Source organism: Carcharhinus amblyrhynchos, chromosome 7 (assembly GCF_965287045.1).
Source record: "Carcharhinus amblyrhynchos chromosome 7, sCarAmb.v2.hapA, whole genome shotgun sequence".
Classification (NCBI taxonomy): Eukaryota; Metazoa; Chordata; class Chondrichthyes; order Carcharhiniformes; family Carcharhinidae; genus Carcharhinus; species Carcharhinus amblyrhynchos.
The window spans coordinates 21379206-21401959 of NC_137330.1; the positions used below are offsets into that span (position 1 = coordinate 21379206).

The 22754-nt window shown below is 42.1% G+C and overlaps 1 protein-coding gene across 1 annotated transcript in view; it reads right to left on the minus strand.

The window, feature by feature from the left end:
• lrrc1 (leucine rich repeat containing 1) overlaps positions 1–22754 on the minus strand; it is a 402129-nt gene that overhangs the window by 83308 nt on the left and 296067 nt on the right. Inside the window, exon 23 of the mRNA XM_080192020.1 lies at positions 11236–11292. Within this exon, the coding sequence (XP_080048146.1) occupies positions 11236–11292 (57 nt within the window). The remainder of the gene's footprint in view (positions 1–11235; positions 11293–22754) is intronic.

Below are 22754 nucleotides of genomic sequence, written 5' to 3' on the forward strand. Positions count from 1 at the left end.
ATGTTATTATTAAATACAGTTCCACAACCCGCTGAGGCAATGCATTTCAAATCACAATAATTCACTATGTGAAAGAATGCTCCCGCAAGGAGACTGTGCAACTTAAGTCTGTCTGCTCTGATTATCGATTCTTCAGCCTCTGGAAACAGTTTCCCCTTATTTACTCCATCAAAACCGTTTATGATTTGGAACACCTCCATCTAATTTCTTTTAGCCTTTTCAGCTCCAAGGGGACTAAACCCCAACTTCTCTAACTTCTTTACCTAAGTAAGGTCCCTTAGTCTTGGCACCATTCTGGTAAGTCTTTTCTGCACCCTCTTTATAACGTGTGCTGTCCAGAATTCAGCACAATACACAAGCTAATGTCCATCCAATGGTCTAAAAGTTTTAAATTATCTTATTGCTTTTGTTCTCTATTCCTCAACTAAGGAAGCCAATTAAAAACAAACTTCTTAATTTTTACTACCACCTTCAAAGATTTTTGTACCCATATCCTCCAGTTGGTCCATTCCTATACTCACTTCAAAATTTTCTATTTTGCTTCTCTTCAATCGTCTTTGCAAAATCACAGACTCACAGGACGGTTACAGCAGAGTAGATCCTTCAGCCCGTTATGTCTGCAGTGGCTCTCCAAAGGAGAATTTTATCACACGCCACTTTCTGATCTGCTCCTAGCCCACTGACCTGCACACCCGTCCTTTCAGACAATAATCCACATCACTTTTGAATGCCTCCACCACACTCTCAGGCAGTGTATTCCAGATCCCAACCACTCACTTGCATCACTTCACACTTCTCTGTATTGAATTCCATCTTCCATATATTTGCCCATTTCTTCCACATCCTCCTCATGCCTGTTAATAACCTCCTCAATGTTTACAACATTTAAGTTTCATTTCGTCTGCAAAGTTTGAAGTTATGCCCCGTGGATCCAAGTCACCATGAAAACATGTTTTTTTTTAGCCTGTAAATCAGAACCATTTCAATCCTTTCTCAAAACGTTCTCTACAATCAAAGTGATTAATCCTGTTTACAGTGTTCCTCAACTATTTCCTGATTATGGTGCTCTCTGTAGCTTGGTCCATCTGCCAGAATACATTCTGCAGTGATTTATGCCACTCATCTCTATTTTCTTTCAAAAACACAATCTGCCTGTTATGCAGATGTCTGTTGAAAATGACCAGTATCAAAATGTTTCTTTCTGCAATTAGCAATACAATTCCTGCATCTTTAATAATCCCACTAATATAAATATACCCAAATTGCCAATTTTACCTCAGGGGTCCTGGTGACTTCCTTGGCCTACATGCCAATGATGGTCCACACATCTGCAAACCAAAAGTCCTCTAAAAGCCCTTGGCATATCAATCTCCAAATTTACACCACTTCCCTTTGATGTGTAGGATGCAGGAACCTCTCAGCACCACCCCATCTGACACAAACAAACCAGACACCCCTTAATAGTCTCTGTAGCTCAGATTACAACTAAGTTTGCTTTCTAGCCCATCCACTTCTCTCTTGTGTTGCAGCAGGAATGCATTATAGTGACTGTGGGACTTTAAACCCTCTTTCTGGCCACTGATTTTTCTTAGCACTTATGATCCCTCTCTTGGCAGTTTCAATGGCTCTTTATTATCTTCCAACTGCCTCAAGCTAGATTTGGATGGCAGGTTTTAACTGATGTGGATGTGCCAGCGTTGGACTGGGGTAAACACAGTAAAAAGTCTGACAACACCAGGTTTTAGTCCAACCGATTTATTTGGAGAACTCTCCATTCACCTGACGAAGAGGGAAACCTCGAAAGCTTGTGCGTTTACTATCAAATAAATCGGTTGGACTAAAACCTGGTGTTGTCAGACTTTTTACCAGGTTTTAACTGACACAAGATGAAATATTTTTCATTAAATTTTGTGACACAGCCCTTTCAGTAACTAATGGCATGGTGACAGAGTGGTTAGCACTGCTGCCTCACTGTACCAGGGACCCGGGTTCGATTCCCAGCTTGGTTCACTGCGTGAGTCTGCACGTTCTTCCCATGTCTGCGTGGGTTTCCTCCGGGTGCTCAGGTTTCCTCCCACACTCCAAAGATATGCGGGTTAGGTATTTGGCCATGGTAAATTGCCCCTTAGGGTGATTAGCTAGGGAAAATGCGTGGTGTTATGGGGATAGGGCCTGGGGGGAATAGTGGTCGGTGAAGATGCGATGGGCCGGATGGCCCCCTCTGCACTGTAGAATTCTATGATTCTTATATAATTTATCAAGACATTTCACAACTTCTGTGCAGAACCTAGAATACTTCCAAACAATAGCTTTAAACAACTAAAGATACTATTCAACATTCCCTTTGTAATACTATTTGATTTAGAGCAGAAAAAGTAAGCACCTTAACTGCCACAAAATGTTAATGTTCCTCAGTCATTGATTTCAATGATCCAATAAGCTATTACATACAATGTGTATATATGTTATACATTCATACACTGCATATACAAACATATGCGAAGCCTTCAAATCTGAAAATTGCAACATCCAATTTAATCCTCCTCATTTGTTAGCATCAGGGCAATCCCCTTTCTATCAGATGTGATGCACTCTCAGAGTTCAATTACATCTAAATAAATTTCACAGAAGTGGGAAATTATGACATAACGGTAACCTTGCCAGACTAGTGACCAGGCTAATGTTTGGGTTCAAATCTCACTAAAGCAGATAAGAGGAATTTAAATTCTATTAGTAATTGAGAAACCAGTCTCAGTAAAAGTGATCATGAAACTTCCACCAACTGTTTACTAATGTTTCCTTAGGTAAGGAAATTCTGCTGCCGTTACCCAATCTGGCCTACGTATAACTTCAGCAATGTGGCTGGCTCTTAATTGTCCTCTGAAATGGCCTCAGAGGCCATTCAGCTCAAGGGCAATTAGAGATGGGCAACAAGTGCTGGCCTTACCAGTGATCCCACATCCCATTAAAAAAATTAAATGCTAAATGCTCCAGCATTTAGCCCTCAAAACTCTTTGTTACTGACTGAAGTCAGAGAGTTTGCAATCCCAGTGGAGACTATGCTCAATGGGATTGTGGGCTGAAGACAGAGCTGCAGTTAGTTCTTTAGCATCGCTTCCTTTGAGAGCAACACCTTGCTCAAATTGGATAACATGGGCTTATCTTTACAAATTCAGTCACCGTTACATAATGTTTAACAGCTCTTTTCTATTGGTATTCAACAGGATTTATCTGTGAACATAAAAAGAAAAGAGCAATTATCCTCCTTTAACACTAAACTATCGAACAGAATCTAGTCAAGTATTTGAAAGCCAGTCATAGGTACAAAGCTCCTGCTGTGATACCTAATAACTGACCTTGTTTCTAATCAGTCTAGCTCATAGTTCTGTCAGATCAAGTTGTGTCTGAGAGGAACTGGATCAGTCTGCCTTTGACCTCCCCCAAGATGAAGGTTGGGAACAAAATACTCCAAGTCAGCTATAGGTGAGCACCTACTAACTTGTCTCACATGACAAAACCCTCACTACTTTCAGCCTACCTTCACACACACTATTATATCTGCCAGCTAGTTAACAACAAAGTTGTTCTCACGTTCTTCGCTATTTATGCTATTGCTATTTTACGTTCACCTTTTAAATCCTGCAGTATAATTTATATTCCAAAAGAGAAACAAGTCTACCAGATTACATTTTTTAGAGAAAATTCAGCCCAAAAAGTGTTTGCAATCTTGCACATAACTCTTACTTTTGAAAATCAGGAATAACAAATGGTCAGACAACTGGCAAAGTCGTTTAACGTAATGGTTTGCTGATGTGGAGCGTGTAGGTTCATACTTAACAGTTTTCACACGGTGTGACTGTAATGAGTATGGTGATCAAGCTACTTCGTGAGCAAAGAATTAGAGTCTGCTGTGAAATGGAGCTCACAAATGACAAAATTGGCATAACATAGCTTGTGTGTCACGCATTTTGGTGAGTACAACAAATAACAAGTTCAAATAATAACTTCAAAAGGTATTTTAAACATTATGTAACTGATTATGAAAAATATTTTCTCAGTGTTAAAATACTAGAAAGCAATTGCATCAGCTATGTGTTACATATATTGTATTGAAGAGACACTAACTTTACAATGAAAAATGTTGAATCCTCTTTCCTCCCATCTCCCTATCCCCCCAATAAATGCTGCCATAAACATGCTTTCTGAGATTGTTCTGTGTATATGCAAACATTATTTTATTAGATGCCAGCAAAAGGAAATGTCAGCCAATACCATTATCTCGGGTGGACATTTTGTATGTGATACTTTGTATGTGATACATCTTCAATGTATTCAAGAGGCAGCCAATGTATTCATTGGATATAGCAGTTGGATATAGCACTTGGGAAAATGGGATCAAAGGTTAATGGGGAAAACACAGTAAAAAGTCTGACAACACCAGGTTTTAGTCCAACCAATTTATTTGATAGTAAACTCACAAGCTTTCGAGGGGATTCCCTCTTCGTCAGGTGAATGGAGAGTTCTGGCCTCGGACAGAGCGTATATAAAGCACAGACAATTTACAGAATACTGATTAGAATGCAAATCTTTACACCTAACCTGCTGTTCAAGTCCTAAAGTGGCTGACAATGTGTGTGGAAGGAGCACTGATCACAGGTTAAAGAGATGTGTATTGTCTCCAGACAGCAGTGAGTGAGGTTTTGCAAACCCAGGCAAGTCATGGGGGTTACAGATAGTGCAATAGGAACCCAAGATCCCTGTTGAGACCGTCCAACGCCGGCACATCCACAGAATGGGGAAAAAGCAGGGTTAGGCCATTGAGTTGGATAATCAGCCATGATCGTAATGAATAGCGAAGCTGGCCCGATGGGCCAAATGGCCTTCTCCTGCTCCTATCTTCTATGTTTCTATATTTTGTGACCAGGCACAAAAGCCTTGGCATATTGAGGTGCCGGTGCTCAAACATGTCAAGAGAAACGATCCTCTCTGCTTGTAAACCCTGTGTTAGAAGTTTTGTCTCCTCCCAGCTGCACTTTAGTGTCCAGCCGCTCTGTCAGGTGGAGAGGGATGAGGCTATGAATGACAGTGGACAATTAAGCAGCTAGCTGGAGGAGTCTCCACAAACATTCTCACCTTCAATTACGGCGAGTCCCCCCCCCACATCCTGATACATCAATGCAAAAGTCAAAACTGAAACACTTGCAGACAACTTCAACCACAAGTGGATGATCCATCTTGACCTCCTCCTGGGGTCTTCAGCATCACAGGTGCCAGTCATTAGTGAATTCGATTCACTCCAAATGATATCATGAAACAATCAACACACTGAATACAGCAAAGATAATGGGACCTGACAACATTCCAGCAATGAATGAAGACTTCTGCCCCAGAACTAGGCACGTTCCTAGCCAAGCTGTTCCAGTGCAGCTAGAAAGCTGGCATTCACCCAGCAACATGGAAAGTTGTCCACATATAGATAGTACTCAAATTGCAGAACAAGTTCTATCTGACCAATTATTGCCCCATCAACCCACTTTTGATCATTAGGAAAGCGATGGAAGGCATCACTAACACAGCTATCAGGCAGCTCCAGACTTTGTTACAAGTATGGAAAAAAAATGAATTCCAGGTGGGGAGGTAAGCGTGATGGCCATTGACATTAGGGCAGCATTAGAGCAAGAATGGTATCAAGGAGCCTTCATTTAATTGAAGTAAATGGAAAGGAATCAGGTGAAAACTCTCCATTGGTTGGAATCATAGCTAGCACAAGGAGAGAAGATTGTGGTCATTAGAGTCCACTCATCTCAGCCCCAGAACATTGATGCAGGAGTTTCTCAGAATTGTGTATTAGGCTCAACCAGCTTCAGCTATTTCAACTGTGATGCTCCTATCATAAGGTCAGAAGTGGGGATGCTCATTGTTGATTGTACAATGTCCAATAACATTTGTGACTATTCAGATGCTGAAGCAGTCCATTTCCATATGCAACAACATCTGGATAACATTCAGGCATAATCTGATGAGTGGCAAGTAACATTCACACCACATAGTAATGACCATCTCAAATAAAGGAGAATCTAATCGTCTCCCCTCGATATTCAGTGGCATTACCACTGCAAAACCCTCCACTATCAATATCCTTGAGGTTACCATTCTCTTGAAAGGTAACTGGATTAGCTATGTAAAGAACGTGCCTACAAGAGCAGATCAGAGACTGTGACTTTGAACAGAGGGGAGTACGGTAGGATGAGAGAAGAATTGGCAAATGTGGACTGGGGGAGCGCGTTGGAAGGTAGGTCTGCTGAGGAGCAGTGGAGGATCTTTAAGGAGATCTTTCTTGGTGCTCAGCGGAAATTTATTCCGATGGTCAAAAAGGACCGTAGGAGGAGAGGTAATAAGCCGTGGATAATGAAGGAGGTGAAGGAAAGTGTTAAATTAAAAGCGGAGGCGTTTAGAGTAGCTAAGAGTGGTGGGCGAGAAGAGGATTGGGAGAGGTTTAAATGTCAACAAAGATTGACAAAGAAGTTGATAAAGAAGGGTAGGAGAAACTATGAAGCTGGGCTAGCACTTAATATGAAAAAGGATAGCAAGAGTTTTTATAAATATATAAAAAGGAAGAGGCTGGCTAGGGTGAACGTTGGTCCCTTAGAGGATGAGAAGGGGGACTTAGTGGTAGGGGATGGGGATATGGCGGAGGTCTTGAATAACTTTTTTGTTTCGGTCTTCACGGAGGAGGACGTGAATAATTTGCCGGATGTTAGAGATGGAAAGGTGGTAGGACTGGAGGGTCTCGATGACATTACTGTTACTAGAGAGGTGGTGCTCGACAGACTGGAGGGACTGATTGTGGACAAGTCCCCACGACCGGATGGAATGCATCCGAGGGTCCTGAAAGAAATGGCAGAGGTGATAGTGGATGCCTTGGTGGTTATTTTCCAGACGTCGCTGGATTCCGGGGAAGTGCCGGAAGATTGGAAAACGGCTAATGTTACGCCGTTGTTTAAGAAGGGTGCCTGGCAAAAGGCGGGGAATTATAGGCCTGTTAGTTTAACGTCTGTTGTAGGTAAAATGTTAGAATCCGTCATCAAGGAGGAAATAGCGAGGCATCTTGAGGGGAACTGCTTGATAGAGCAGACGCAGCACGGTTTCCTTAAAGGGAAGTCGTGTCTGACAAATTTACTGGAGTTCTATGAGGATGTGTCTAGGGTGGTGGATAGAGGAGAGCCGGTGGATGTGGTCTTTCTGGATTTTCAGAAGGCGTTTGACAAGGTACCTCACAAGAGGTTATTGCAGAAGGTCAGGGGGCATGGAGTTGGGGGTAGGGTGTTAGCGTGGATAGAGGACTGGTTGTCAAATAGGAGGCAGAGAGTGGGGGTCAATGGGTGCTATTCGGATTGGCGGATGGTGACTAGTGGAGTGCCCCAGGGGTCGGTGCTGGGGCCTCAGCTATTTACCATTTATATAGATGATCTGGAGGAGGGAACCGAGTGTAGGGTGTCGAAATTTGCTGATGACACCAAAATTGGTGGAAAGGCAAATTGTGCGGAGGGTGGGGAGAGTCTACAGAAGGATCTAGATAGGCTGGGCGAATGGGCCAGGAAATGGCAAATGGAATTTAATGTTGGCAAGTGCGAGGTGGTCCACTTTGGAAGGAATAATGGTAGGAAGGATTATTACTTACGTGGAGAAAAACTGCAGCAGGCGACGGTGCAGAGGGACCTCGGGGTCCTTGTGCATGAGTCGCAAAAACCCAGCTTGCAGGTGCAGCAGGTGGTCAGGAAGGCGAATGGGATGCTGGCCTTCATCGCGAGGGGGATTGAATATAAAAGTAGGGAGGTCTTGCTGCGGCTGTATAGGGCGTTGGTGAGGCCGCAGCTGGAGTACTGTGTGCAGTTTTGGGCGCCGTACTTACGCAAGGATATTTTAGCCTTGGAGGGAGTGCAGAGGAGGTTTACTAGGCTGATGCCGGAGTTGAGGGGGTTGAGCTATGAGGAGAGGCTGAATAGATTAGGCTTGTATTCGTTAGAGTTTAGAAGAATGAGGGGAGATCTCATTGAGACGTATAAGATGATGAATGGGATGGATAGGATAGAGGTGGAGAGACTCTTCCTGCTCAGAAAGGATAGTAGGACTAGGGGGCATAGCCTCAAGATAAAGGGGGGGCGGTTTAGAACAGAGTTGAGGAGGAACTTCTTCACTCAAAGGGTGGTGAATCTCTGGAATTCTCTGCCCGTTGAAGTGGTGGAGGCTGCCTCGCTAAATATTTTTAAGACGCGGGTTGATGGGTTTTTGATGAGAGAGGGGATTAAGGGTTATGGGGAGAGGGCGGGAATGTGGAACTGAGTCATGACAGATCAGCCATGATCTTATTGAATGGTGGGGCAGGCTCGAGGAGCTAGTTGGCCTACTCCTGCTCCTATTTCTTATGTTCTTATGTTCTTCTGCAAAAGTAACTTGCCTCCTGAATCCTCAAAATTTGTTCATCATCTACAAAGCACAAGTCAAGAGTGGAGTACTTTCCACTTGCTTGGCTGAATGCTCCAACAACATAAGAAATTCAACACCATCCAGGACAAAGCAGCCCTCTTGAATGTTATCCATCCACAACCTCTACAAAGAATGCACAGTGATGCACAGGTGTAACTTGCCAAAACTCTTTCAACAGCACCTTTTATAACTGTAAACTCTGCTACCTAGAAGAACAAAGACAAGTATCAAGTGTTTGGAAAAAACACCACATCCAAATTCCCTTCTAAGATGCTCACCATCCTAATATATATCACTATTTCTTAGCTGTCATTGGGTCAAAATCCTGCAATTCCCTTCCTAACAGCACTGTGGGTGCACCTCCAACACGTGGGCTACAACTGTTCAAAAAGACAATCTTCTTGAGGGCAATTAGGGATGTGTAATAAATGCTGGCCCTGCCAGTGGCACCCATATCCCAAGAATGAATAACAAAGCTGGTCCTGCTGCTAAGGTTGCTCCTGTTGCTGATGGTGCAGTTGGTGTTGTGGGGCCACTATTCTTCATCTCAACAGAAGTGGAAAATAATACTGTATAAGCTGTTCCCATGCCATGGTGAAGGCTGGCAGCAGATAAGTGCAGCTGAAAGTGAGACAATTCTAGATGGATAAAGTGCCTTCCAAAGAGATAGAAATCTCCTGTCAAGTAGTGAAAGGATTCTCTGAGAAAAGAAGTGCTTTGAATAGTAGTCTCTCAATGGCCATGGTTGGAGTTGTCCCTAAATTAGTCTTCCCTCAATGTGGAATGCCATAAGCATAGACAAGGGTCATGGGTGGAGAGGGGACTCAATGTTAAAATGGCGGCACGGGCTTGTTGGGCTGAAGGGCCTGTTTCCCATGCTATGTTGTTCTTGGAGTTCCTCAGGGTAACCGATCGTAGCCTGTGCAGTTTGTCAGTTTCAGTGAGAAAGCTCTTATTGCTGTGCATTCTGTTTGATGACCCTGGTGAGTTGCTGGTGGGTCAAGAAACAGATCCCCTGGCAGGAAACTTCAGGATTCAGAGCTAAAATAGGTCTTACTTACCTTGCTGCGATATTGGCTTCCAAAACCCTTCTTATTTACTTACCTAACAGATCCAAGAAGGTTCCCTTCTCATCCTCAGTCCAAACTCGAGGAAAAGTGGATAAGGACAGGATGACATTGGAATTTGACCAAATGTTAATTCTCCTGTCCATATGGTTGAGAACTGACTAGACTGGAACTATTTTATCCTAAATGTCCTAATAAAATATTGTTGGTTAGTGTGTTTACAGACTTCACATGTTCAACACCTCCAGATTGCCTGACTGGTACAGGGGCAATAGACAGCGGAGCCCTCTCCTGTTCTGGTCATATCTTGCATTAAGCCACTCCAGCCAGGAAACCATAAGAACCACGACAAGTCTTTGAAGTCCAAAGAGTCCACCTTATTGCAGAGTGGACCAACCCACAGGAGCAGAGCATTTCTGCAGCACTCAGATGAGCAAAATGATATGTTGCTCCTCCTGCTTATAGAACAGTTCAACAGCAATGTAGCTGAGACACCTATGGAACACATTTAACCAAAACAAGATTGGCCCTCAGTCAAGAGTTAGCGAAGCTCCAAGCAGTCTGTGTCCTATTATTGGAAGGTTACTCACCGTGATTCTTCCTCTCAGAGAATGCAAAGCAGCACCAACCAATACCCAGAGTCAGGGAAGGACCCTGCGATCAATTAAAGCTTAGGTGGCCTACATCCAATGTTCAAGCTTTGCTCTCTAATTCAACCAAGATATTGTTTCAATCACTCAACTTACAGTGCCCCCAAGACAGGCACGAAAGTGACAGTAATCCTCAATGAAGCAGCATATTCCTCCTACAGCAAAATGTGATTAAAAAAAAGTGGCCTAGTTATGACCATTGGCAGAAGCAAATGCCCACCTATTACACCACTACCCAATTTCTCCAGTCAATGGAGTACAAAGGGCAACGAATCTGCTGTCATCCTTTCTGCTGCCATCACCACAAGTTAAAATTCTGTTCATCTGAACTCCTGAAAATCCAATAATGACAAATCAAAATGAAATAAGACATCTCTGGAAACAGGCAATACATTGCAACATAGAAAAACTACAGCATAAACAGGCCCTTTGGTCCACAAGTTGCACCAATCATATCCCTACCTACTATGCTTACCTATAACCCTCAATCCTATTAAGTCCCAACATCTCAAACATTATGAATGATTCCAACCAGAAAAATCTCACTGGTTGGAATCCAGTGACAACCAGGATCACTGACTTGGTTGTGATCAAGCTGACAGATATACTGTTTTTCAGCAATTTCTGTCCTGATTCCAGATTTCAAACATTTTCAGTTCTATTTACCTCTAGCTGTGTTTTTCAACAAACTCTGCCTCAAAGTTGGTTCAATGCACAGCTATTATGCATAGTGACTATTTTCAATCATTAAATATTTCATGTTAACAAGTGAGGCACAAAGCTCCCCAAAATGGTCAGTGTATAGATATCTTGCATGGAGACTGTTGTCAATCTTTAAACAGTTAATGTTAACAAGTGAATGTGGAACATTCCAATTTACAGCTTGGATATGTGACATTTCACTTCTTTTTGACATAAGACAGGTTAAACAAACACATCCCACAGAATAGATAGGAAGCTCAAAATATCAACGGTTAAAGTATTAGTGAAGAAGCAAATAACATCAAAATAATGATTTACTAAACTCCAACCTTCTTTGTAGCTTGCAGACTTGGTGTTAAACTCCCAGAACAGTCTTCATTCCTCAGCTGAATGGATGAAATACAGTGAGTGGAAGGGAAAAAAGAAACAACACGTCGAGTGCAAGGAATAATAATTTGTGTACAAGTAATGCTGAGGCTGCATGACAGGACTGTGTTGACAAGTTCTATTTCTGTCAATTACTGAGTGGGCTTTATGCAAGCTCTAAAGAATTCCTGGTCTTAAAATGTCATGGTGTGGGTTTGAAAACTGGTGACTTCAAAATGGCATTTTGTTGTGCTTATGATTTGACAGAACTTTGTATCTTAATACATGATCAAGCTGTTAACTATATCTGCGCAAGTGAAGAGCTTGCATCACTATCACACACTGTTTTGACAAATAGAATCATAGTATCCCTACAATGCAGAAGAACGCCATTCAATCCATTGAGTCTGCACCGACACCCAGGCCCTATTCTACAACCCCACATATTTACCTTGCTAATCTCTCTAACCTACACATCCTGGGGCACTAAGGGGCAATTTAGTATGGCCAATCAACCTAACCTGCACACGTTTGGACTGAGATGGGAAACCAGAGCACCCAGAGGAAACCCACGCAGACACAGGGAGAATGTGCAAACTCCACACAGACAATAACTCAAGCCAGGAATTGAACCCGGGTCCCTGGCACTGTGAGATCTAATGACCTTACTGAAGAATAACTGAAAGCAGGATCTCCCCAAACTTGTTTCCAACATAAACAATATAGGAAGGCAATCAATGAGGTGAACCAAATGTTGCTCAAAGAGAGTCGGTATTGAAATGGATAAATTTCCTTAAAATTTTAGTGCTGCTTACAGAACAAATAGACTTTTGAAATACAAATGAGAATTTTGGGTTCAGGAGTTACTATAATGGATAAAAACAACTTGTGTTCTCCAGAACATTCTGATGCATTGCCATCTTTAAATGTACTTTATACTTTCTTTTTTTTATCCGCGTTATCTAGCAATACAGTTGAATTGGCTCTTTGATGTTCTTAAAAAGGCAACTGTGAAATAGAAATGTCATGTTGCAGTATATTGTGAACTTTGTATTTTTTTAAAAGCTATACAAAGGCTGCAAAACATGGCTGCCACGGAACACGTGACTTCTCCTGTGGATTGAAAATACTCCCCCGTTTCAGGAGGGAACATACGGAATCTTCCAGATTGATGTTGTATTAATGCCCTTTTGAGAAACTAATTCAAAAAAGTAGTTGCAAGTTCAATGGGTCATTCAAACAAGAATACACTGGTTGTTTCAAACTTTCAAGGTATCAAATGACAGCACAAGATAATTCGAATAAAGAGAAACATCACCCTTTGTTTGGATTTCTGGAAGATCAACCAATGAGGAAGCCATTTTGATTGTTTTTAACCCAACAGAAACGGCTCAAAAAATTCCACTAAGGGTCATTGAACCAATGTAATAAACACAAATATCTTGAAAACTAGAGAAGAATACCCTCCAAACAAGTTCACTTGAGAAACCAACATGGTTGAAATTGACTACAAAACAACCTGTAACTTTAACAGAATCCTCATCTTCGCAAGAATTTTACTCAATTAAACCATTAATTTCATCTAAGAAATGACAGACCTGCACAAATGAGTCTGAAATAATTACAAGTCATAATCAGTTGATTTACCTTCATATGGGCATACAAATTTAGAGAAGTAGTAAGCCATTCAGTCCCTCAAGCCATTCAATAAGGTCATGGCTGATCCTATCATGGCCTCAAATCCACTTTCCAGTTACTGCTGATAACCTTTGACTTCCTTGTTCACTACCCTGCCTCCACCGCTTTCCAGGGAAGGACAGAGTTCCAAAGATTCACATCCCTCTAACGGAACAAATTCTTCTCATCCCAGTCTTCAATCTTATCTTTAAATTGGGCCCTCTGGTTCTAGTTTCTCCCACAAGGAGAAACATTCTTCCAGTATCCAACCTGACAAGTCCCTCAAGAGCTTCTTTGACGAAAGGTCAAAGCTTTGATCCAGCTTTGACAAAGGGTCATCTGGACTCAAAATGTCAGCTCTTTTCTCTCCTTACAGTTGCTGCCAGACCTGCTGAGATTTCCCAGCATTTTCTCTTTTGGTTTCAGAATCCAGCATCCGCAGTAATTTGCTCTTACCTTCAAGATCTTGTATGCTTCAATAAGATTGCCTCCCAATCTTCTAAACTCCAATGACTACACATCCACCCTGTCCAACCTTTCCTTATAAGATAATCACCCCCACCTACCACCATCCCACCCCCCCCATGCACCCCCAATCCCAAGTATCAGTTGAGTGAACCTTTTCCAAATTGCTTCTAACTCATTTATATTGCTTCTTAAATAAAGAGACCAAAACCGTACACATTGCTCTGGATGTGGTCTACCAACGCCTCGTATAATTGCAACAAAAACATCCCTACATGTATTTATATTGTTGTGGCAACTTGTCACATGTCTTCTGGAAACTTATTGCACATCCACTGATTCCCCATTATCCGTATAGCTTGTTAATTCCTCAAAGAATTCTAATGAATTAGTCAACCATGATTTCCCTTCCATAAAGTCATGTTGACTCTGCTTAATTGCATTGATATTATCCAAGTGCCCCCCTATAATCGCCTTAGTAATCTGTTCCAGCATTTCTCTCTGACAGAAGTCAAGGTAACTGGCTTGTAGTTTCCTGTTGTCTATCTCCTCCTCCTTTGAATAGAGGAGTGACATTTACTCATAAGAACATAAGAAATAGGAGCAGGAGTAGGCCATCTAGCCCTTCGAGCCTGCCCCGCCATTCAACAAGATCATGGCCAATCTGTCGTGGCTCAGTTCCACCTTCCCGCCCTCTCCCCATAACCCTTAATCCCCTTGCCTATTAAAAACCTATCAACCCGCATCTTAAATATATTTAGCGAGGCAGCCTCCACCACTTCAATTCCCTTCCAATCTTTCCAGAATCTGGGGAGTTTTGGAAATTTAAAGCTGAAGCATCTAAGCCAGTGTTGTACTGGGGTGGGCACAGTGAGAAGTTTCACAATGCCAAGTTAAAATCCAACATGTTTATTTGGAATCAGGAGCTTTCAGAGCACTGCATCCTTCACCTGATGAAGGAGCAGTGCTCCAAAATCTCGTGATTCCAAATGAATCTGTTGGACTTTAATCTGGTATTGGGAGACTTCTTCCTGTACTTAGTATCTCAGTAGCCATTTCTTTTAAGACCCTAGGATAAAGTTTATCAGAACCTGGTGACTTCTTGGCTTTGATTTCTAATAATTTTCTTAGTAGCCCTTTCTGTATATTCCGTGTGCCAGACAGTATGTGTGAAGAGTCGCATTTTAAATATCCCAGGTAAGTGAGTGATAATCAATCACCTTTATTTTTATATTCAGAAAAGCCTTGCTGCTGGAATCTTTAATTAGGACAATCACTCAGATGGTACAGAAACATATACCCCTCTTGCACAAATATATTAATCGCAGGCAGCGAAAGGAAACATTTATTCTTTATCAGAGACAAGCAATTATAGTACCTAAGCTTATTCTTTCAAATAGATCATGTCAAAATTTTCAGCAACATGTCCTCTGCCCCATGTACAGAGTAATTGACTACATGAAAAGCTCTGTTAAATTTCTGTTTGATTTTCCATCGAACACGGCATGAGATTAACTTAGCATTGTAATTTACACAATTCAATCTTGTACATCATCTTTTCATGGTCCCACCACCATGGGAACCATCATCTTCCACAGAATACTTATCATCTATATCTATAATTAACCTTACAGACTTCAGTCTCATTCTAAACAGGATATCTATTCAACGTGATAAATCTAAGGGCGGGACTCAGAGCTACAGTCATAAATCATAAATCTATACTGACAATCCTTTGTAAGATAGCTAGTGATAAGACAGTACAGCAATAAGATTTTTTAGTAACTGAAAAAAATAACTATATAAAACCAATGGTTACAAGTGCTCGACTGTGATTGCTGAATTCAATAATACCAAAGAAGCTCCTGCAAAAATGGAATTGGTATACAAGGGTATGGAATTGCCCATAATCTATAAAAGGACATTGCTGGAGTCTTGCGGTCAACATATTAAGTTGGTTATACATTGGACATGGTGGGTAGAATCGATTTGAGAATATGTACTTTCAATATTGTATTACTGAATATGTTTCTATCTTAGCATATAAGTTTATATAGACAAACAGTTGCCCAAATTCCCCATCAACATCCGTAGTGCACAAAGCTCTGAACTTGCGGTGCTGAAGATGAGTAGAGCTGCATATGGTCATATGAAAGAGATTCAAGGACAAGGGATGTTGGTGCCCTCAAGTTGGAGACATGCACACTTAAAACCCCACCATGAAAATCATTGCAATCTAGACTTATAAGTGCAAAAACTGTTAAAATAATTACACTTATGACATTTCTGTTTATTTGCAAAAGAAACAAATGTGATGTGAGAATAAACTTTTTTACACAGCAAGTAGTCCTCGTCTAGAATGCACTGCCTGAAAGTGTGGTGGAAGAAGGTTCAATCAAGGCATTCAAGAGAGCATTAGATAATTACTTGAATAGAAACAGTATGCAGGGTTCCAGGGAAAGGGGAGGGGAATGACATTAAACCATGATGCTGATATGGACAGCCAATGAAAACATGATGGGAAAATGGCTTCCTTTGCACTGTAACAATTCTGTGATACTAATTAAGCTTGGTGACTTACTGCATTGTAACTAGTCAGTAATATAGACTACATCCATGGCACACCAATAGTGGATTGTGGTTATTGGGTTTACTGGGTCACTACCAATCAAGCAGATCTTTTAGTTCAGTGGTTAGCACTGCCTGCCTCACAGCGCCAGGGACCCGGGTTCAATTTCAGCCTCAGGTGACTGTGTGGAGTTTGCCAATTTGGGTGGATGTAAAAGTTTGTATAAAGAGAAGAAGACTTTTTGTAAAATTCAGGACTGACAATTAGAAACATAAGAAACAGGAGGAGTAAGGCATTTCGTCCTTGCGCCTGCTATGTCAAATAATAGAACCATAGAATCCTACAATGCAGAAAGAGGCCCTTTAGCCCATCGAGTCTGCACCGAACACAATCCCACCCAGGCCCTACCTCCATATCCCTACATATTATACCCACTAATCCCTCTAACCTACGCATCCCTGGACACTAAGGAGCAATTTCTTAGCATGGCCAATCAACTAACCTGCACATCTTTGGACTGTGGGATGAAACCCACGCAGACACGAAGAGAACATGCAAACACCACACAGACAGTGACCCGAACCAGGAATCGAACCCAGGACCCTGGAACTGTGAAGCAGCAGTGCTAACCACTGTGCTACCGTGCCGCCCTAATAGTTGATCTGACTGTGCCAATCACCCCATTCTCCTGCCTAACCCTCCATTATGTTTGTCTCCTTTGCAGATCAAAATCTGCCCAATTCAGCGCTGAACATACCCAGTTTCAACTGCATTCCAGGGGAAAGGATTCCCAACATTAACAACAATCAGAGAATAAATTCCTTAAGCAAAAACTGCTCAATTTCAAATTGTGCCCTCAAGTCCGAGATCGCCCCTTAGCAGGAAACATCCTCTCAGCATAGACCCTGTCAAGACCCCTCAGAATCTTATGTGTTTTAATAAGATCACTTTTCAAGCTTCTAAATTTCAAGGAGTGTCGGCCCAACCTGCTCAACCTTTCCTCATAAGGCAAGGCCTTCAGCACAGGAATCAACCTAGTGAATCTTCTCTAAACTGCCTTCATTGCAAGTGTATCCCTTCTTAAATAAGGGAGATCAAAATTGGATGCAGTATTCCACCTATGGTTTCACCAATACGTTCACAAAAGACTTCCCCACTTTTATCCATCCCCCTTACAATAAGTAGTGATGCTAGTCTGTGAACACACATTTTACCTTATCTCTGATAAGGTAAAAAGCAATATATATAAATTCAAGATTTGTTTTCCTTATCATGTGTGTTACTCATGCATATCACACCAGAGCTTCTGGTCTGCCTTCTTTTATCACTGTCCAAATGTTTGCACTTCCACGAGTCCGATGCTGCAATGCCAGTAGAGTCTTTAAAGGTTTGTGAGTGGGGGAGTTACAGATTGATTCTCCTCTCAGCTGCTCGCCCTATTAAGTGTTTCTGATTCCCAGCTTCTCCTTTCTCCAACTTTATGTAACACGATAGAAATGGGATGAGGAAAATTCTTTTGGTGCAATGCATCACGCCGATTTGGAAAGCCCTGTCAGAAAGGGTGACGGAAGTAGATTCAATAATTACTTTCCAAAAGGATTTGGATAGATACTCTGCAGGAATAAATTGGGTAGGGGGGAGACAGGGGAGCTTAATTAATCAGATGATTCTTTCAAAGTGCCCGACACTGACACAGTGAGCCAAATGGCCTCCTATGCTGCATCATTCAATAATTGAAGGAAGGATAAATGCATTCACTTTAGTATTGCATTTAACGGTTCTGTCTCTGAATAACAAGATCTTAAATATATACTGTATTTTTTTAAAAAGTGGGTACGATAAAAAAAGTTCTATGAGCATATCATAACAAGATACTGACAAACAACTCACTTGGAATGTTGTCTTTATAAATAATCAGTTCATTTCACTTGTGCGACTATTTATAGTATTATCACCAATCTATTTATAACTTGTCTTTGTAAACAGCTTCAGTGGATCTAAAGTCATGGTGAGAATGACAGGAGCACTTGCAAGATGACACTGTTAAATTTGCCCTCTCGACTTATAAAGGCTACAGAGCTGTGTTTTGGAATGATACTTTCTCTGTTATTCAAACTTATTTTTTTCCCTAGCTTCAATTTGGGTCCAAATGGCAGCAACATTTTGGTCACAAACCAGTCACCTGACCATAGATTCTGAATTCAGCTGCTTCCACTGACCCTTCTTTCATGTGTGCACAACACACCATTCCGCTGCTCAGTGCCGTCACATGCAAGAGATTGGTGTCTGCCCAGCCGGTGGCTTGTGGAATGCAGAGAGACTTTCTCACCTGAGTGAATACTCTGCAAATTTGCCTGTGGTTCACAGTAGGGCAGGATGGAGACATCAACTAGGCGAAAAGAGGTTTTCTGCTCCTATTTTCAGGGAGTGAAGAATCAAGAGGGAATCCCAAAACAGCTTTTATGCCAGCAGGATTTTCCCATTTGTTTGTTTCCACCCCCACACGCACCCCCCAAACCCTCCACCCCTCGAAAACATAACAGGAATTCCAGCTTTAAAAACTGGGATTCCCATCAGCATCTATTTAACCATGCATATCTGAAATTTATGCATGATAGCCCCCCGCCCCAGCATTCAATTTTTCATTCACATTGGCATGAGGGCAAGCATGGACAACAGGGCGCCCTCATGGTGTACCTGGCAATCAGAAGCACCGAGGTCAGTACAGTGACCAGGGTAAGAAGGTCAGTGCTGAGGAGACTCTGCTTCATAATGGGGATTCCATTTTATTTTGCATCAGGGTGTCCTTTCCATCTAAAAGCCAAAGTTACCGGCAAGGTGACACACCACATCACATGACAGTGTGGGGCCCGCCCTTTGGAATTTTTGGATTGAAAGTATCTAAAGAGACAACAGGATAGACCGGCAGTGCAGCCGGCAAGCTATCCTCCTCCTTTCCTGTCTGAGTTGACTCTTAGACAAAACAAAATCTGTAAGTTCTGCCCAACATTGCACAGTACCAATGAATCTCTATTTGGCATTGTTGACCAGGTTCAAGCTGTAAGGAAACACAGGACATTTAAGTCGAGGTTGCGTGCTCATCCTCAGAGATTGATGCCTGGTGGAGAAGCTCCAACGTTTTGGTCCAACTTAGTTTGAGGTCTTTCCCCAATTGCCAGTGACATCATCAGGTTCACTCCCAGAAAGAGCAAGAACTGGATTTCCATGAACTTTAATACTACTTATCGATCTTGATCCATAATGTGCAGCCAGGCTTTATCCTCCCACTGAGTCAGTGTGACATTATGTGAGCACGAATTACTGCTGGTTTTCAAAACTGAAAACCAGTCCAGGGGCATGGAGGTAAGTATAGCTGCAAGGTGAGGGGCATGGCTGGGCAGAGGGCAGGGATGGAGTGGGGAAGGAAGTCAAGATGCATCTTACTTCTGGGACCTGGAAGAAACATTTCTGCTCCTTCGGCCCACAAGCAGCACTTAAAAGGCACTCAAATTATGGACCAATTCCTTCTTGTCTGCTTTTCTCCTGTTGGGTTTCTTGATCAACATTAATTACCAAACATTAATGCAAAGGCCTGCAGAATCCATAAAAGATTTTACCGACCAACCCTCCTCCTCACAGCAGATAAGCTGACTCCCCAGGCACCGTCACACCTTTGTTATGAGAGGAAACGGGTGAATTACAAAGTGATTTAGTTTAAGTTTGAAATTTGAAAAATATTAACTGCTCACTGACACAAACCCGACTGTTTTCTGTGGTTGAAATTGCTTTAGTTATCTGTTCTCTCTCCAAAGATGCTGCCCATCTGACCTGCTTAATGCTTCCCAACAATTTCTGCTTTTATTTTAGGTTATTTTTAATATTTAGAAAACATGTGCATCATTCTGATTCAGGGACACAGAACTGACAATGTGAGCAAGTGTTGGTAATACAGGTTGTGTTTAATGGTCAAGCGATCTCAGGTTGGTTTTATTCCGTCACTAGCTAGGCCAGTATTCATTGCCCACATTTTCCTTCTTTCCCTTTTGAGAAGGTGGTGATGAGCCACCTTCCTGAACCACAGTCCAAGTGGTATAGATCCACTCGCAGTGCTGTTAGAAGGGGACTTCCAGGATCTTGACACAGTGGCGATGAAGAAACAACAATATATTTCCAAGTCAGGATGATGAGTGATTTCGAGGAGGGGAAATTGCAGTCTGTAGCATCCCCATCTATCTGCTGCCCTTGTCTTTCTAGCTGGTACAGATTGCGGGTTTGGAAGGTGTTGTAGAAGGAGCTTGGCTGAATTGCTGCAATCCATCTTGTAGATTGTACACACTGCTGTCACTGTGCTTTGGTGGTGGCGGGAGTGAATTTTGAAGGTGATAGATAAGGTGTCAATCAAGTAGGCTGCTTTGTCCTGGATGGTGTCAAACTGGAGTATTCTGAGAGCTGCACTCATCCAGACAAGTGGAGAGTATTTCATCACATTCTTGTCTTGTGCTTTATAGATACTGGACATACCCTAGGGAATCAGGAGATGAGTTAACTCACCACAGAATTCCCTGCATTTGACCTGCTCTTGTAGCCACAATATTTATATGACCAGTCCAGTTGAGTTTTTCCACAATGGTAACCCCCAGGATGTGCAGGGAGGGATTGGGCGACGGTAATGCCATTTAATATCAAGGAGAGGTGGATGAATGATTAACTTCTCCATTGTTAGAGATGGTCATTGCCTTGTACTTGTGTGGTGCAAATGCAACTTGTCGCTTTTCAGCCCAAGCCTGGATACTGTTGAGGTCTTGCTGCAAATAGATATGGACTGCTTTGATACCTGAGTTACAAATGATGAACATTGTACAATCATCAGTGACTATCCCCACTTCTGTCTACAAGATTATGAGAAGCACGGACAGAGTGGATAGTCAGAAACTTTTCCTCAGAGTGGAAGAGTCAATTACTTGGGGGCATAGGTTTAGGGTGCAAGGGCCAAGGTCCAAGGTCTAAGGTCTAAAGGAGATGTACGAGGCAGATTATTTACACAGAGGGTGGTGGGTGCCTGGAACTTGTTGCCAGGGGAGGTAGTGGAAGCAGATACGATAGTGACTTTTAAGGGGCATCTTGACAAATACATGAATAGGATGGGAATAGAGGGATATGTGTAGGAAGGGTAGGGGGTTTTAGTTAAGTTGGGTAGCATGGTCGGTGCAGGCTTGGAGGGCCAAAGGGCTTGTTCCTGTGCTGTAATTTTCTTTGATGTTTGTTCTTATGATGCAGGGAAGGTCGTTGATGAAGCAGGTGGGTGGATCTAGGACACTATCCTGAGCATTTATTTTTAACTTATAATGGTCTAGCATTATGCCTCTAAATCTTGGTATCAAAAGGTGGGATTGTTACTTGATTGCTGATAATCAATAGTTGAAGAATAGATGTATGTCCAGCCATTAGAGACCTGGCAGAGATCCTGTGAATTCAAATCCAGTGACAGGGCATTCGGAATCCTTATTGATTTAGCGAGGAGATAATGTTCTGAAGTCAAGTGAAGAGATATACCTTCAATCCCTGCTATATACTGTATGGAAGTATGCATCCAGTCATTAGCAGACTAATGTAGAGATATGCATCATATCCCCAGCATTCAAATACGTGCACTTCAATGAGCAAGACTGGAGTGTTTTTTTCCAGTGCAGATGTGTGAAACAGAATTCCAGTAAATTTGGGTTTTATAGATTAATGCTATGTTCCTACATTGACTGATTTCTTCAATGAATTGAATTGAATTGAGAGTTACAAGCTAATTATAAATGGAGAAGACTAAATATGCCACAGCAGAACATTAGATGCTTGAAGTGTGGCAATGAGTGGTAGGGACATGATAGAACTGATTATATATGGTTCGGCAGCCTTCATGCGCTAAATGCTATTCCATGCTTTCTAATATTCTCACATACTGCGGGGGAGGGCGGGGGGATGGATGGAGCAACAAAGGCATACATCAGATCCTTTACATCTGGTTGGTCTATTGGAGGGAGACAATGTATTTGATTACTAGAACAGGTATTTGTCCTACTCTGTTTACTCTCATGGGAGTGTGCATTTGGTCTACTGGTTGGGATATGCATCCGATTCAGATAGAAAGAGTTTGCATTTATGTTGCACCTTCCACGACCTCACGACATTGCAAAGTGCTTCACAGCCAGAAAAATTCCTTTCTTTTGAAGCATGTTGTAATGTAAGGAAACTAGAAGTTCCTTAACATGGGATGGGGGAGAGAGTATTGTAATTCCCAGTTTTGATTTGATTTGATTTTTGATTTGATTTATTACTGTCACATGTATTAACATACAGTGAAAAGTATTGTTGCAAGCAATACAGAAAGCATACCATTCATCCAGTGGGAAACAAGAGAGTGCAGAATGTAGTGTTACAGTCATAGCTAGGGTGTAGAGAAAGATCAACTTAATGCAAGGTAAGTCCATTCAAAAGTCTGACAGCAGCAAGGAAGAAGCCATTCTTGAGTCGGTTGGTACATGACCTCAGACTTTTGTATCTTTCTCCCGACTGAAGAAGGTGGAAGAGAGAATGCCCAGGGTGCATGGCGTCCTTAACTATGCTGGCAGCTTTGCCGAGGCAGCGGCAAGTGTAGACAGAGTCAATGGATGGGAGGCTGGTTTGCGTGATGGATTGGGCTATATTCAAGACCTTTTGTAGTTCCTTGCGGTTTTGGGCAGAGCAGGAAGCGTACCATGCTATGATACATCCAGAAAGAAT